The sequence below is a fragment of the Miniopterus natalensis genome, chromosome 1, assembly GCF_054644295.1.
Source record: "Miniopterus natalensis isolate mMinNat1 chromosome 1, mMinNat1.hap1, whole genome shotgun sequence".
NCBI lineage: Eukaryota > Metazoa > Chordata > Mammalia > Chiroptera > Miniopteridae > Miniopterus > Miniopterus natalensis.
This window is the reverse complement of record NC_142081.1, coordinates 167,326,843-167,342,054: the sequence shown is the minus strand read 5'-3', so window position 1 is coordinate 167,342,054 and position 15,212 is coordinate 167,326,843. Positions and strand designations below refer to the sequence as shown.

At 41.3% G+C, this 15,212-nt stretch overlaps 1 protein-coding gene across 7 annotated transcripts in view; it reads left to right on the top strand.

Moving 5' to 3' along the window:
* ADGRL3 (adhesion G protein-coupled receptor L3) overlaps positions 1-15,212 on the top strand; it is a 697,726-nt gene that overhangs the window by 565,925 nt on the left and 116,589 nt on the right. For 3 of the 7 annotated variants that reach the window (XM_087827189.1, XM_087827170.1, XM_087827175.1), the window contains 4 exons: positions 2,177-2,479; positions 4,735-4,838; positions 11,418-11,603; positions 14,608-14,646. In XM_087827189.1, coding sequence (XP_087683315.1) covers positions 2,177-2,479; positions 4,735-4,838; positions 11,418-11,603; positions 14,608-14,646 — 632 coding nt within the window. The remainder of the gene's footprint in view (positions 1-2,176; positions 2,480-4,734; positions 4,839-11,417; positions 11,604-14,607; positions 14,647-15,212) is intronic. The other 4 variants (XM_087827196.1, XM_087827178.1, XM_087827185.1 and 1 more) reach the window with 3 other exon arrangements.

Sequence of the window (15,212 nt, the reverse complement as noted above, 5' to 3'; positions counted from 1 at the left end):
AACAGATCTTTTTTTTCCTCCCAAAGGATTATATGGTAATTAAAATTTTGAACTAAAGAAGTGCATTATTTAGAAAGCATTCTTCAGCACCTATATAACTCAGGAAGAGGGAGGCGATAATTGGAAAACAGAGCTTCTATTTTGAAATTCAGTTTTTCTCTAATTCAGAAACTTCCTAAATTTTGAGCATGAGATTTTTTTTAAACTAATATAGTTAACTGCTATGAATCTCTATCCATGATCAAACAAAACACAAAGAAGAACTAGAAATGCTTTGTTTGAATCAAAAACTGTAGCTCATGATCAATGAAAAGTTTAGAGTCCCTGTCAAAAATTATGATACTCAAAATGGTCTCTTCAAAAGTACAAATGGGAGAGGTCATTATTTAAATTAAAGGAGACAGAAAAAAATACTTGGAGTTAACTTTTTTTAAATCCTTACCTGAAGATGCGTTTTCATTGTTTTTAGAGGGAGGGTGCCCGCTGCAGCTTGGCCCTGAGCCCGGGGGCACTGCTCTGGTGGCACTCCACCAGCTGAAAGGCTGGCCGGTGACGGGCTGAACGGGGTGACGGGAGCGAGAAGCGCCACGGAGGCCGAGCCAGGGAGACTTGGCAGTCTGGGGGTACGGGTGGTGTGTATGGAAGAAGAAAGGGAGGAAAGGACTCTGCTTTCGAGTATGAACTTTGAGAAGTGTGTTTATGAACCGTATCATTCGCCTCGAGCAGGAAAGCCGAGAGCGGGGGGGGGGGGGGGGGGACAGAAGGACAAGCAAGAAGACAAATGACAAATTGCATCACTTCAGAAAATGCTGCAGTTTCACTGACTTACTGTTCGGAAGATTCAGACCCACTTCCCCCGCCATGGACTGCTTTAGGAAGCTTTAGATACACCACGGCCCGGCGATGGGCTTGGCACCTCCCCTTGGAGAGCAGTGCTGGGTTCAAGCCCTGTTTAAGGGGCAGACAGCGAATGGCAGGCGGCGGGAGGTCGCTGCAGGGTCCCTCTCAGGTCCTTAAACAGGAGCTACTTTGAATCGGCCCAAGTGGGTGCGTCTGAGGCTCTTTGCTAGTAAGTGAGGGTAGGAGACGTTTCCGATCTCACAGGTAGGAACGCAGCGGATGTGTGTCCTCCTGCGTGCCTGTGAGGGGCCTGCGAAGATGCTTCTCCCAGGGCAGTGGTTCTACAGCGATGACTTCCACAGTACGGGCAGGCCATTCCTTTGGATACATTACCTGTTTAATGTTCTTTTTTTTTTAATATGTCTTTATTGATTTCAGGGAGAGGAAAGGAGACGGAGAGAGAGATAGACTCATCAATGATGAGAGGGTCATTGATCGGCTGCCTCCTGCACGTCCCCTACTAGGGATCGAGCCCGCAACCCAGGCGTGTGCCCTGACCGGGAATCGAACCAGGATCTCCTGGATCCTAGGCCGATGTTCAACTGCTGAGCCGCGCCCCGCTAGGCAATAACCTGTGATATTCTGATCAAGAAACCTAACCACTTTTATGCAAACGTGAAACACATGTTCCTATTTAAAAATAATCTTCCTAGAAAATAATTTGTGGACACAACTAATTGGAAACTAGTTATACTTTATATTAGTAAACATCGAGTTTGAAAGTTTTTATAAGATGGGTCAGTTTTAAGGGCATCAGGGAAGATCGTCAAGCTACTCTAATTTGTGTGAAGGAGACTATAATTGCATTTTATTTTTTAGTCCATAAGCACTTTAATTTCTGATTTTTTTTTTTTTGGCCTCTCCTGTTTGCTGCATCTTTAAAAATGCATGTTATACTTAATGTGAAAAGAAGATTGTATGTGCTCACTCCCTTTCTGCACCAAGTTTGAAAATTCTAAGGGAAGGGCTTTCAGTGTTAATCCTGTAATCGTACAAAAGACAGTAAGGATCACGAAGCTTACGGAAGAGTTGAGCAGGGTTGTAATTTGTTTTCTGTGGTTTGAGTTGAGAAGAACCACAAACAAGCCTCCGTTTGCCTCTGGTCACATGGCTGTCTTGGTCCTTAAGCACCCCTCGGATCCCTTGGTATCCGCTTAGTTTTCCCACGTGTAAGACTCTGAACTATCATACAAAAACGGTGTCCAAGGTATTAGGACATTTCGAGGTCCTGCTATGAACAAGCGATGCAGGAATTTTCTTTTGAATTTTATTCCAGAAATTTCTACCACAGGCCCTTTTGGCATGGGGAGCACCACCACCAGTACCACCCTGCGCACTACCACCTGGAGCGCAGGCAGGAGCACCACCCCGTCGGTGTCGGGGAGGAGAAACCGGAGCACCAGCGCCCCGTCTCCAGCTGTTGAGGTGCTTGATGACAGTACCACGCACCTGCCGCCAGCGTCATCCCAGATCCCAGCTCAGGAGGAGAGCTGCGAGGCCGTGGAGGCCCGAGAGATCATGTGGTTTAAGACCCGCCAGGGACAGGTGGCGAAGCAGCCATGCCCCGCGGGAACTATCGGTGAGTCAGGCCCGCCGACCGAAGCTGGAGGCGTGCCCCCACTTTGGCTTGTTTTTCTAGCATTGTTTTCCCCCCCTTTTTTTTTGGTTACTTCACATTTAATTAAATTCTGAACTCAGCTAAATGACAACTTAATGCAGTGTATGTTCACAGTTTGAAAATGCATCCTGAAGCGACAGGTGAGAATTTGACGGGAATCCATTGCATCCGCACTTTTCACCCATGGTGTGCGGTCTCTGTGGAGGTACACTTGGGCTGTGGACGTCCCCGCGGCTCCAGAGAGGCAGCCCCTCCGTGCAGTAGCCCGGAGGGGAACCACCGGGACGCCGGGGGCAGTGCTCACATGCGTCACCAGCCTCAAATGTTGGTGGCAGAAAGGGAGGCTGAGCACTTGTATGTTAGAAGGCAATCACTGAAACTACCTAAATGTCAACGAAAGAGAAGTTTGACTATTCTTTTTACCGGTCATTGTAGCTGTCTTTTGGTAGTGAAAGGCTTTTAACGTTGTCAGGGATCATGCAGGCAGGAGGCAAAGCCCCACTCACTCTACATGCGCTAAACAGAGCAATCCTGCATCTCCTCTAAGGGACAGTTAGAACTAAGTAGCTCTTCGCCCCTTCTTTTCTACTGATATGATTCATAATATCCTCAAGTGGTAACCATACTTTACATACCATTTTTAAGCCAGAAATAGGTGGATTTTCTCATTTTTACATACATTGATCTTCAAAAAACTTTTCTTAATACAGTGACTAAAATTTTCATGATTCCGTAAGAAATTAAAATGAAGCACACGCACAGTGGCTGTCGCTGCCGTGGCCTTCTCAGGGACTGTATCTCTGAGTGTCATTGACTTGGTTCTTTAAGGGAGCAGGTTTCTCTTAGAAAAGTTCCAGTGTGGACGTGCCCTTCTGCATTCTGTGGTCTATGGACTGATGGGAAGGCCAGAGGCATATTGGTTTTTACAAAAGTGCATGTGTAATTTTTCTTTTTAGCAAAGTGTTTAAAACTATTCCTCAACCTTCCTTTTCCATTATGGAGGGGCAGCGTTTAGCTCTCAAGTATTTGAGGTAATGGGGTCAGAAAACAGTTCGAAACCTTCCCTCTTAGCGCTCTTAGTCCCCTCATTCTGGGGACTCATTCATATTATTACAACCCCCCTATTTCTGACATTTGTTGTAAAAAAGTTAGCGAAATACTTCACTTGAAACCACTCTGCAAACTCAGAAATAAGTCGTAATTATTCTGCAAAAATTGGGAAAGATATTTAAAGGAAGCCTTCTGAAGCCCTCCCATGTCACTGTGCATAAATGGGGTTCATTTTTTAAAAAATAAATATGTTTTTATTGATTTCAGAGTGAGGAAGGGAGAGGGAGAGAGAGAGAGAAACATCAGTGATGAGAGTCATTGATCGGCTGCCTCTTGCACGCTCCCTACTGGGGATCAAGCCCGCAACCCGGGCATGTGCCCTGACTGGGAATCGAACCTCGATCTCCTGGTTCATAGGTGGATACTCAACAGCTGAGTCATGATGGCCAGGCATGGGGGTCTTATTTTTGCCTTCCTTCTGTCCCCTGTGCTGGTTAGGCCCTCACGGTTTCCCACTGGAATTATTGTAATAGCCTCCTCACACCCTCCATGCCGCTCCCTCTAATTCATCTTCCATGAGGCTGCCACAGTTACAGTTCTGAAACCTTAATCAGCTCATTTCTCTCATCCGCTTAATAATCTTCATTGATTTTCCAGCACCCCCATAAGACAGACAAGGAAGATTATGATCTGGCTTTGCCTATCTTTCCAACCCCATTAAACAACTCCCCTGTCTCACAGATCTCAGTTCAAAACACTTGAAGTTGCCCAAACAGCGTGTTTTTCCTCCACTGTGAATGCCCTTTCCCACATTGTTTTCCTGAAACCCTGAAAACTGACTGCCGTAAGACTCAGTTGCTCCCTTGCCTCTGAAAATCAAGCACTGAGCCCCATGGAGACAGGTACCACATCCATCTAATTCATGAAATTACTCCCCATGCCTGGCAGAGTTGCCAGCGAGTGCTTTAAAAATATTGAATGTTTTTGTTTGTTGCATTACGTTTCTCCATAGCCAGTTGCCTGCCAGGTACCATGCATAGTGTTATAATCAACATTATCTCAGGTTAATGATCTCATTTTCACATTTGCTCATATTAAAGCATAAGTCCTTGTAAGGAAAATGGCTTGAATTTCTAAAACACACCTATTTCTCTCATTTTCTTTAGGAGTGTCAACTTATCTGTGCCTGGCTCCTGATGGAATCTGGGATCCCCAAGGACCAGATCTTAGCAACTGTTCTTCTCCTTGGGTTAACCACATAACACAGAAGGTAAATCATGTGACTGACAACGAAGGTTTGCCAAACCTAGATCCTGTGTTATTATCACCGCTGCAAACAAAAGAATCGAGATTTTAAAAATAATCATAATGTGGAAAAATTCTCCCATTTTAATTTAAGATTTAATGATAGCCTCTAATGTTCTATGAGCTAATTCTGGAATTTTGTTGTTCTTAAGGAGCAATTTCAAGAACTTCTAAGCCAGGCAGCATTATTCATAACAATTTTATTATTAATAAAACGTCTGTGGTGTTGTGAACTACAGATATAAAAGTCCAAGAGGTATTATAAATCAAGCAAGCAAAAGCTTCTAGCATGCATACACATAGATTTTCCTTTGGAAATAACAATTACAATAAAAAAGTCTACCTTTGGAATCTTAAGCCATTTGAAAAATGCTCTGTAACCTAATCATTTATCAGTTAAAAGTATACACACATGTGACAGAATTTTGCAGACTCAAATTGCAGGGCTTATGTGGTTGCAATATGTCGAACATTTTTATTATTAATGCACTGTGGGGCTCTGAACTGATTTCATTACAAACAGAGACCAGATGTGCATTTATGCCAAAAGGGCTATGGGATGAATCCTTATTATAGCAATTTGTGTGGATTTATGCACTCCCAAAATGGAGAGACCTTCTATGGCACATTAGCTATGCTAAGGAATTTCTAAAAGAGGTTTTTCCTGAGAAATATTACAAATGATGGCCTTACTAAAAGCCTGTCTGTGCCATTTGCTCTTTTCTCTATTTGTTTTTAACTAGGCTGATCCTCAATCATATACTGTATAATAATCCATAAATATCTACCCAGTAGATCATTTAGCAGATGAGCCGTAACTATCTATTTACCCTAAATCATGGAAGAACAGTGGTTACATTGACTCTAGTTACCCTCTTACATATGCATCTCCATACTTGTTGCTATTCATAATGATGCTTCTCCAATTTCAGCACTGTTCCTGCCACAGTTTTTATGTCCTTTGATTTTATTACAGTGTAGCTCAGACCCCAGGGCAAATAACTCTCGCCCGGATGTGATCAGATTAAGAGATCAGTAGCCTATCTCCTTACATTAGCTCTTTTAAAAAATATTCCCTACATACTTAGCCCAGGGGTTCATATTAATTCGGTAATAATTCACCTAGAAAGCTGAGTGGTTTTCATGACAATTCCTGAATATGGTTGGGCTATTTCATTGCAGAAATTACTGGGCGGCTTTAATGATGCTCCATTCTTTTCTTTCCTCTGCAGACCTGCTAATCTTATGACCAAAGGGATAATTCCTTGCAAAGACCCCATAGCTGTTGTTGCCCACTTGATTTATGGATGGGGTGCTTTTGTTTTATAATAAATGTGTCCCAGTCTTCCAGAGCCTTTCTGTTTAATCCTATAGAGCTACAAAATTACGCTATACTATAATTTTATTAAGATTATGGCATTTAGGCAACTGGAATTTATATTAATACCTTAGCTTGATTATAAATTTTAAAATCTTCAAATGTATAACAGGAGGCTTTGGAGCACAGCACATCGGCTTACGTAACTAACCCAAGGTCAGTGTTGGAGCTGGAGCTTCAGCTGGGCCTGCCTTTGTCAAGACACCATGCTCACCCACCACTGCCCTGAATCGATTATGATTGCCTTTACGTCACGTACTCACTGACCTAGTTTCTCTTCACCTCTTTCCACCCTTTTACTGGGTGTGTCCCTCACACCTCCAAATGCTTATGCTACTCATTGAATATAAATGGCATTTGCACAGGTTTCTTTATCACAAAACTCCAACCCTTTTAAATGTTAACACTGGAGACCTCCAAGAGAATTAGCCTGCAGCGTTCACAGAGTTCTTGTCTGTATTTTCTCTCCCTCTTCCCCAAAGCATCTTCCCCAAATTCACACCTTTGCTCATTTCCTTCCTCAGGACCAGGGTCCCCACAACGAACAGATGGAAAAGGGCTGTTGACAGTGGTATTGGGGGAGCAGGAGCGAAGTCGAGCTGCAGGGGACTGATTGGGAACCCAGAGCTAGTTACAAGAGTGGAGCTGTTCCCATCCCAGCTCTGTGGCTGCTGGACCCAAGGAATGACTAAAAGGTGGAAGCAGAGTGTCCCTGAGAGGAAAGGTGACCTATAGACGAGAGACACAGCCTCGCCTCAAGCAGCTTCGCAGAAGGAGATCTAAGGGAACAAACCCCCCACCTCACTCCCCTTCTTGCTTACTTGCCTTCCCGGCCTCTCCACTGGCCACCCCCAGAGGGAAGCTGGAGGAGAGGGGCACCTTAACGAAGTAGGGGTGCCACCTCCGGAGGCACAGAACAGGCGGGGGACAGAGCGTGGCCTGAAACTAGCAAAGGGAGAGCACCCAGAATGTCTCAGCTTTTATCTTTTATTTTCTTCATATGTTTTTGTTGATTTCAGAGAGAGGAAGGGAGAGGGAGAGAGATAGAAACATCAGTGATGAGAGTCATTGATGGGCTGCCTCCTGCATGCCCCCAACTGGGGATTGAGTCCACAACCCGGGCATGCACCCTGACCGGGTGTTGTTGAACCGGTGACCTCTTAGTTCATGGGTTGGCGCACAACCACTGAGCCACACTGGCCAGGCCATGTCTCAGCCTTTAGCTCCTGTCTCACATCCTGCGTCTTTCCCATCCCCTTCTCTTGGTTTCTCCCTTCACCTCCCCACTCTTCTCTCCTTCCTTTCTCTTGCCCCATCCCCCGTCCTCTGCTCTGGCCTCCCCCCTTTTCTCTAATGGATTTTTTTTTATGGCATGTTGAAAAGTTAAAGTGGAACAGGTATCTTTAATGATTCACTTCTCCCCGCTTTCCCCCATTGTAGTTCTGTGAACCTCACACTTTCAAAGTGAAGGGATACTTTCACCCACAGTGAAAGCATAGATGAAGAAGGAAAGGAGGGGGTCTTTCTCTTCTTTAAACGGTGCATTAGTTTCCCCGGCCCAAGGGAGTGTGGGCTAACGTGCCCTGGAGTGCAAGGCACCTCCTTCATGGCTGCATAGTGCTCCTGAGGAGTCCCAAGGACATCCAGGGAAAGAACAGCTCTGGGTCACGGCCTGGTCTCTGCCACGGGCAGGTCATACTGTTACTCACGCAGACACCCGGTGTGCACAGATAGGTGGATCGGGGTGCTGCTTTACTTGGAAAGAGCAAGCTTTATGTTTCAGTTTTGCTAAGAAATGAGCTGTGCTTTTCCTCCTGCAGTCAGGCCTGGAGAGAGAAGGCAGGCAAAGAATCTTGATGGTTTCTGACTCACAAATGAATTCTGGCCACTTATATACTGGTGACATTGTAGATTAAATTATGCGTGGTAATAGAGAGCAGATTACATTTCACTAGAGAAAAACGTAAGCCTTTATAGGTCAGAATTATCATGAAGAAATTGACTACAAACACACTGGCCAGAATGTTTTCATAATGATGAGATGAAATAAAAAGCATAATTTATACAGGAACGGAAAGGCAAAAGTTATACTCCAAGGGACCTTTACCCCAGCACCAACAGAGGGGTAGAGGGAGGGAGAAAGGCTGGTAGGTGGGGAGACAGGGATGGTAGGGTGGATAAAAGGAAAGGTAGGAAAAAGTAAATGGATGGATAGAAAGGTAAATCGATGCGTCTTTATAATAATGTTTTTAAAGTATTTTTCAGGTTTTATTGAAAGCCAATAAATTAATTCAGAGCTCTGTCTTCTCAAACATGTGTCAAAATACCTTATTTTCTTTCCATGTTTAATGACTGCTTACCAAAATCACAGTCTCTGGCTTCAGCTTGATCTCTTGATTAGACTCAAATTTTCAAAAAGGCGTTTCTATTTTCTGGCCTGGATACCTTTAAAGAGTTCGTTGCATTGCATAATGCAATTTCAGTGTAAAATTCTTGCAATGACAGTTTTGAATAGCTTCCATATTTATTTACATGGAAAGTGAGGTGTGCTTCCTACTCCATTACCTAGTCCAACTATTAAACGGAAAAGAAATGCCTGGATTGTCACTGGGAAATAGTCTTTCTATTTCCAGCAAAGCGAAGTGTCTCGTTTGTTTATACCCAAGCTACTGACAGATTTTGAGAGAAGTAGGGTTCTTCCTGCAATTTTAAAAGAAGGATTTGCAGGTCTAGAAAATGTTGCTATTTTACAATCTAAAGCCAGTGATTTGCCCTGGAAGACTAGATTGAACCCTGTCACCTAGATTTTAATTTCCCCATTCTTCTAACCTCTGTAGGTCTAATATGAAATGAAAATAAATTGCTTCTTGATTTTATCAGAGCTTGGTGGGGTTTTCAAGACTTGACACTTATTTAACCTACTTTCACTCGTAAGATAGAAGCATTTAATTGTTCACATACCTACTTGACTCAAATTTGTAGCAAAATAGATAGATCTTTCAGTGAAATAGTAGCCATACACCTGAACACTAGGATTAACACTTTTGTGAATTGTTTTGGCACCGATTAATGTTTGATGTAATAAATCTCATGAAGTGTCAAGCTTATTTCAAAGAAAATTGTTTTTACTTGTGTCAAACCTTGAAATGTAAGTAATTTCCATCTCTGTCATAATTATTATACTTAACTAAAGCTGCAGGGTTTCCCCTTACCTGTTTAAGTCCTAGCTATAATCCCACCATTTCAGTATAAGCATTAATTTCCTAATCCTCAGAAAACTCATACGATTTCTCAGTGTGCATGTGGTTATTTCTGAGAAATAATTTTAGTGGAATTTAGTAAAAGAAATGTTAGAGATAGACATTTTAACAAGGTCTGTAAGCTAGGATATGTAGAATAACTTTATTTCAATCCTGCCTCTTTGCATAGGCTTGAGGCAGATTAAAGACAAGTGTGTATTTTTGTCTGGAAATAAGGTAATGGTAGTTCAGGATAACAGTGGCGAGAGCAGTAAACAGGAATATCAGAAAGACAGCAGAGCAGCTTCCGATGCCAGTGGAAAGAACATGATCAGTGAAGGCCTGGTCTGGAAAGGCAGCCTGGAACTGAGTCAAGGCTGAGGTCACAGTGACTGTGGGAGAATCCAGTGAGAGCACCTCCACTGAGTCAGGGACACAAGAAGCCAGGGCATGGCTCTCAGTGCCTTCCTTTCCTTCCCATTCCACAACTAGCCAGACAGCAGGCCTATCCATGGACTTGTAAATCTCTGCTCCTACCCTACCCTGGGGCCTCACAGCAGGCCTCCTTTCGTTTACTCCCAGAACCCTCTAAGGCATTCTCCAGAGTCTGATTTTAAATGCACATCTGATTAGGCCACTCCTTAACTACTTAGACACTTGAGCACCTTACCTTGCTCTTAGCACAATTCTCAAAATCTTCATTCCTCTTGACTTCCAAAGGGGGACTTCTTAATCTGCTCCTGGCTCAGCTCCCGGGGTAGTTAAACCCCAGTTACGGTGCCCTTTGTCTCTTCCCCTAACACTCAAGTCCCTCCTTCCTAAAAGCCGTTCTCCCTGCCTGGAGGCTCCTGCCCTCATCTCAACCAATTTCTTCTTTTCTGTTCCACCTCAGACTAAATGTTCTTCCTTAGAGAAGCATTTCCTAAATTAATACCTAACTTCATACACCAGGTTGCCCTGACCAGGAATAAACCAGTGACCTTTTGGTGTCCAGGACGAAGCTCCAACCCACTGAGCCACACCGGCCAGGGCATGACTAAGGGTTTCAGTTGTGCTCTTTATAGCTTTCCGAATACCCATTAGGGAGATTGCCTTAAAAAGAAGGGCCTTTCTGTTAGTGATCCTAAGTTCTGTACTGGACTTTACTTAAAGGAAGAAAAAAAATATTTTCTAAATAATGACAATAATAATATATTTAAGTTATACTAGGACAGAATATGTCTATCTTATTTCCCAAAGCCATCTGATTTGTTCACATGATTATGGGATTAGCCTTTATCCCTTTCAACATCTTTGGAGCTTTGGCCATTTGGTATATTCTTATAGAATGTACTTGAGAAATTAGCATGCAGTTTCGGAAAAGGAAGATTCTCGAAACAGTAATAATTTGCTACCTAGTGCATTGGGAGCAAAATCTCTTATTAAATAGGTAAGAAGATGAAGACCACTTTGAAAAGCAGAGATTTTATTTAGAATTCGATTTTCACAGAGTTGAGCAGCCTGTGAGTGTTCATTGTATACTAAGCGCTAAATTAGGCACAATGGAAAACTTACTTGCCTCCGAGAATTTAGAGTATGGTTGGGGATTCGTAATGCAAAGTCATCAACATCCAATTTAGAAACTCACAGAGAAAAATCTAACGGCAACTAGACTTAGCCACCCAAATGGCTAATTAAGGTGAGAACAAGTTTTTGAAGTAAGATTCCTCAAGAGGGGCTTTGTAAAGACATGAATTTCAAGTCGGTTACTGTAGGAAAAAATGGATTAGCAGGAAGACTCGAGGAATGTATTCCAGATGAAGATGGAGTTTAATAACTTTCTTGGCTTAGTGATTATAACTTCTATGCAAGACAGTTATCCACAGAGACCAATAAAATTACTTATTTAAGATGGTTTTTCCTTCTTACTCTGTTTTCAAAATTGCAGTTGAAATCTGGAGAGACAGCTGCCAACATTGCTAGAGAGCTGGCTGAACAGACAAGGAGTCATTTGAATGCTGGGGACATCACCTACTCTGTCCGCGCCATGGATCAGCTGGTAGGCCTCCTAGACGTACAGCTCCGGAACTTGACCCCAGGGGGAAAAGATAGCGCCGCACGCAGTTTGAACAAGGTAAACATCTTCCTTACCTCTGTCTTTAAAGTTGTAGTAAACCAGTGAGACTTCCTTGGCTAATTTCTCTTTGAATAAAATCAGATCATTCTAAAGTGCACTGCTAGTTACATAGTCAGTTTGCTTCACTGTTTTATTATAATTATGGCCCTATTTAGCTTTTAATCCCCCCCAAATAAATGATAATATATCCATATATATTTTGAATTTACAGTTCTATTTTCCATAATGTTTACTGTGTTTTGTGTGCTAAATTCTGACAGGATCAATAAATGCAGTTTATTTGTTTATATTTTTCCCTTTCAAAGTTTTATGTTTAAATAATTAACAATAAATGCCAAATCAATAAATAGATATTTAAAAAATAGTGACAATGAGAAAGGATATTAGCAATTCATGATAGATATTTTTTAAATGAAATAATTTAATCTAATTAATATTACATTTAAAAACCCCGGGTGGCAGATAACTATTTTTTAATTTTTATTTTATTTTTATATTTTCATTGCTAAGATTTTATATCACTACGTTAAGGCTTAAAAAGTTTAATGTGTTTCAACAAACTTGAATTGTAAATAATGAAGATAATTCATTTTTTAAATTTCAGAAAATGTATTTTACATATTTTATTTATATTTATAAATATAAATGTATACATTATATATACATGTAAACATTTTATATGTATATTGTATGTAACCTATATACTATATAAACTAAATATTTTATTTACCTAAATATATTAAATGTATATTACATATTTATAAGGAATATAATTGATGTAACAAAATATCACATGGTAATTAACCTCATGGTAAAATGTAATTAGAATTGCTGCCATTGAGTGACCTGTGTTCCCTGAAATGTATTTGTGTAGTAGAGATGATCAGTTGTTGAAACTGGATTTTATAGCCTTGAATATCACTATAATCTTACTACTTAAAAGGCAAGAATTTTGCACTGACAGGTTCCTTTATGGAATTCACTAAATGAAAACTCCCCTTTAGAATGAAAAATGACTTTGCAGCATGGTCGTTTAAAATAAATAGATTTATTTCTTTTGTGTCTTATTAAACTTAGGGTCTCACTCATTAAGATGGAACAATTTTTTTAAACATTTATGATATGGCATAGGAACGCCTGATTTTTATCTGGCAAATAAAGTTTTTGTGCAATTTCACCATCAGAAAACATATGCAGTTTTATCTATTAGATACAAATTATTATTAATTTTTTTTCATGCTGAGCATAAAGGAATTATTTTTGTCACTTAAATCCATGATAAAATCAAACCAAGCCCCTGGTAGAATATAAGCCGCAGTTGCCTGTGTAATCTGGGCATGCTGTGATTTTAATATGTTATTGCCCAGGCTGACTGGATGCTATTAATGAATATTGCTGCCAGCTATTGTTATCATAATATACTGCAAGTGGTGGTTTCCGTTAATGTTACATATCCATAACATTACTTGTTATAGCGATACTTTGTATCTTTATTTAAAAATGGTGCTGATGTCTGACAGTATCAGGTAAAGCTGGCAATTAATGTCACCTTCTAACTGGCTACAGCTAATCAGCTTGCCTACTCTGAATATCAAATAACGACATAATGGGCAAATTTCCATTTGTGAAGCTTTTTAATGCTCTCTTTCTCCCCCCCCACTTGGCTCTGTACAACCGTTTATATAATGTGGTCTGTCCTATGTTAATGTGCATGGGCAAAGGAGACGGGAGGGCAAAGGTTATTCACGTGCTTGCTGGCTTATTCTCATTTCCCGTGGCTCCCACTGTTCCTCGAAGCAGTTATAACCCATCATATTTGCAGAGTCAACTCCTTACCAATCAGTTGTGCTCCACGTTGACGTTCCAGGGGGGGGTTAGAGTCCTGCAAAACCGAGATGCGAGTCAATGATCCGAATGACAGCACTAGCAATTACGGTGCATGCGCCCTTCCTCGCCGCTTAATTCCTTAGAGGAGTAACTGCTCTATGCTCGCTGAAGGATGCACGCATTAAAAAGTTCCAAGTGTTGGCCACACAAAAGGCATCACAGTAACTGCTTCTGAAAACTGAGTAATTTTCTCCTTCAACAATCAAGGCTACTGAAGGGAAAAAAAAATAGCAAAGATCAGGGAAACCACAATCTAATTTATACATTTTTGAGTCATTTATTGAAACAGGGCAAATAAGCTTATTAGTTATTCTTTTTATTACCAGGGGGAAAAAGTGTTTGGGACTGAACATGACTTGCTGTTAACCTTTTGATCAGTAAAACATCCTCATATATGCAAATAAATGAACAAACAAAACAGGCTGCTGCTTACCCCACAGAAGTTTCTAAAATGTATAAAGTTTTATTTGGTCAAAACCATCAAACAAAATTTTTTAAGAAATAAAAACAGTGATAAACCAGGATATGGTTTACTTTCTTTTAATCAGAAGTTACTTATCTCTTGGTATCTGTCCCTTAGAATCCAATAGTCATCATGAATGGGCATTTCTATTTTTCAGATAAACAATTTTTTGTGTGTTTGAGCACCTTGTTTGTGGTTGCATTTTAACCACCTATATAGTCTGTAAACCACAAACAACATCCTATCTTTGAAAAATGGGTTCCACATTTGTGTCATAAGTTACTTAACTTCATATGTCTTCATTTGTGGCCCACGAATTAATCACTAACCTGATGTGAAATGAACCATTTCAAGTGAATGAAGTACACTGATTTTTACTAATTTCTACTAAATGTGTTCCTAGACTTCTTTCCATCATTACCAGCTTCACACCACCCACTTTTCACGTGAGTGGTTCCAAAGGGTGTTGGCCACTGTTTGTCAAGCCACGGCTTCCATTGTGCTGCTGCTTAGCTTCCATTCTCCTCCGGAAAGGAGTGCACAGCAAAATAAGGTGTTTTGTGTAGATGTGTTCTTTTATTTTTCTTGTTCCTCCTGTCACTAACTTGTTTTTTCTATTCTGTGTTTAATCTGCTGTCTTATTGGATTCAGCTTCAGAAAAGGGAGCGCTCTTGCAGAGCCTATGTCCAGGTACTTTCTGCGTTTTTATAAATGTGTTAAGTTGTTGAATTGTCTCTGTTGGTGGTAGCATGTGTGGGCCCCTGAAAGAAAAAATTATAATAAACACTGTTGAACTAAAGGAATTTCCGGGAGGGCCCGAAGGGTGGGGAGGGAAACATCATGCGAAAGGGTGTGTGCTCAGAAATGGGCAGTGCCGATGCTCCTTCACAGGAGGGACACGCGGACTGGGAGGCGCTGCGTGGGGGGTGAGAAAGTGATCGTCACTAAAGGTGAGTTGGGTGTAGCTTATGACTCTCATTTCTTCATAGAAGTGTGTATGAGGACATTTCATTAATACATTGGGCCAGCTAATGTTTGAGCAGCGAGTCAATCAGAAATGACAAAGGCGATGGGTGTTCAGCATCCTTGGAATATCGTGCTTCCACACCAGGATGTTCGGTGTGCACTGCGATTGTCTCACTTTCCCGCTCGTTGTCAGTGTTACTAGCAATGTAAACGTAATTTTTCGCCAGTTGAATATGTTGCATTTTGTTTCTAAGGAAGGTAAGATCCATTCCAATTTTTATGAGTTCTGT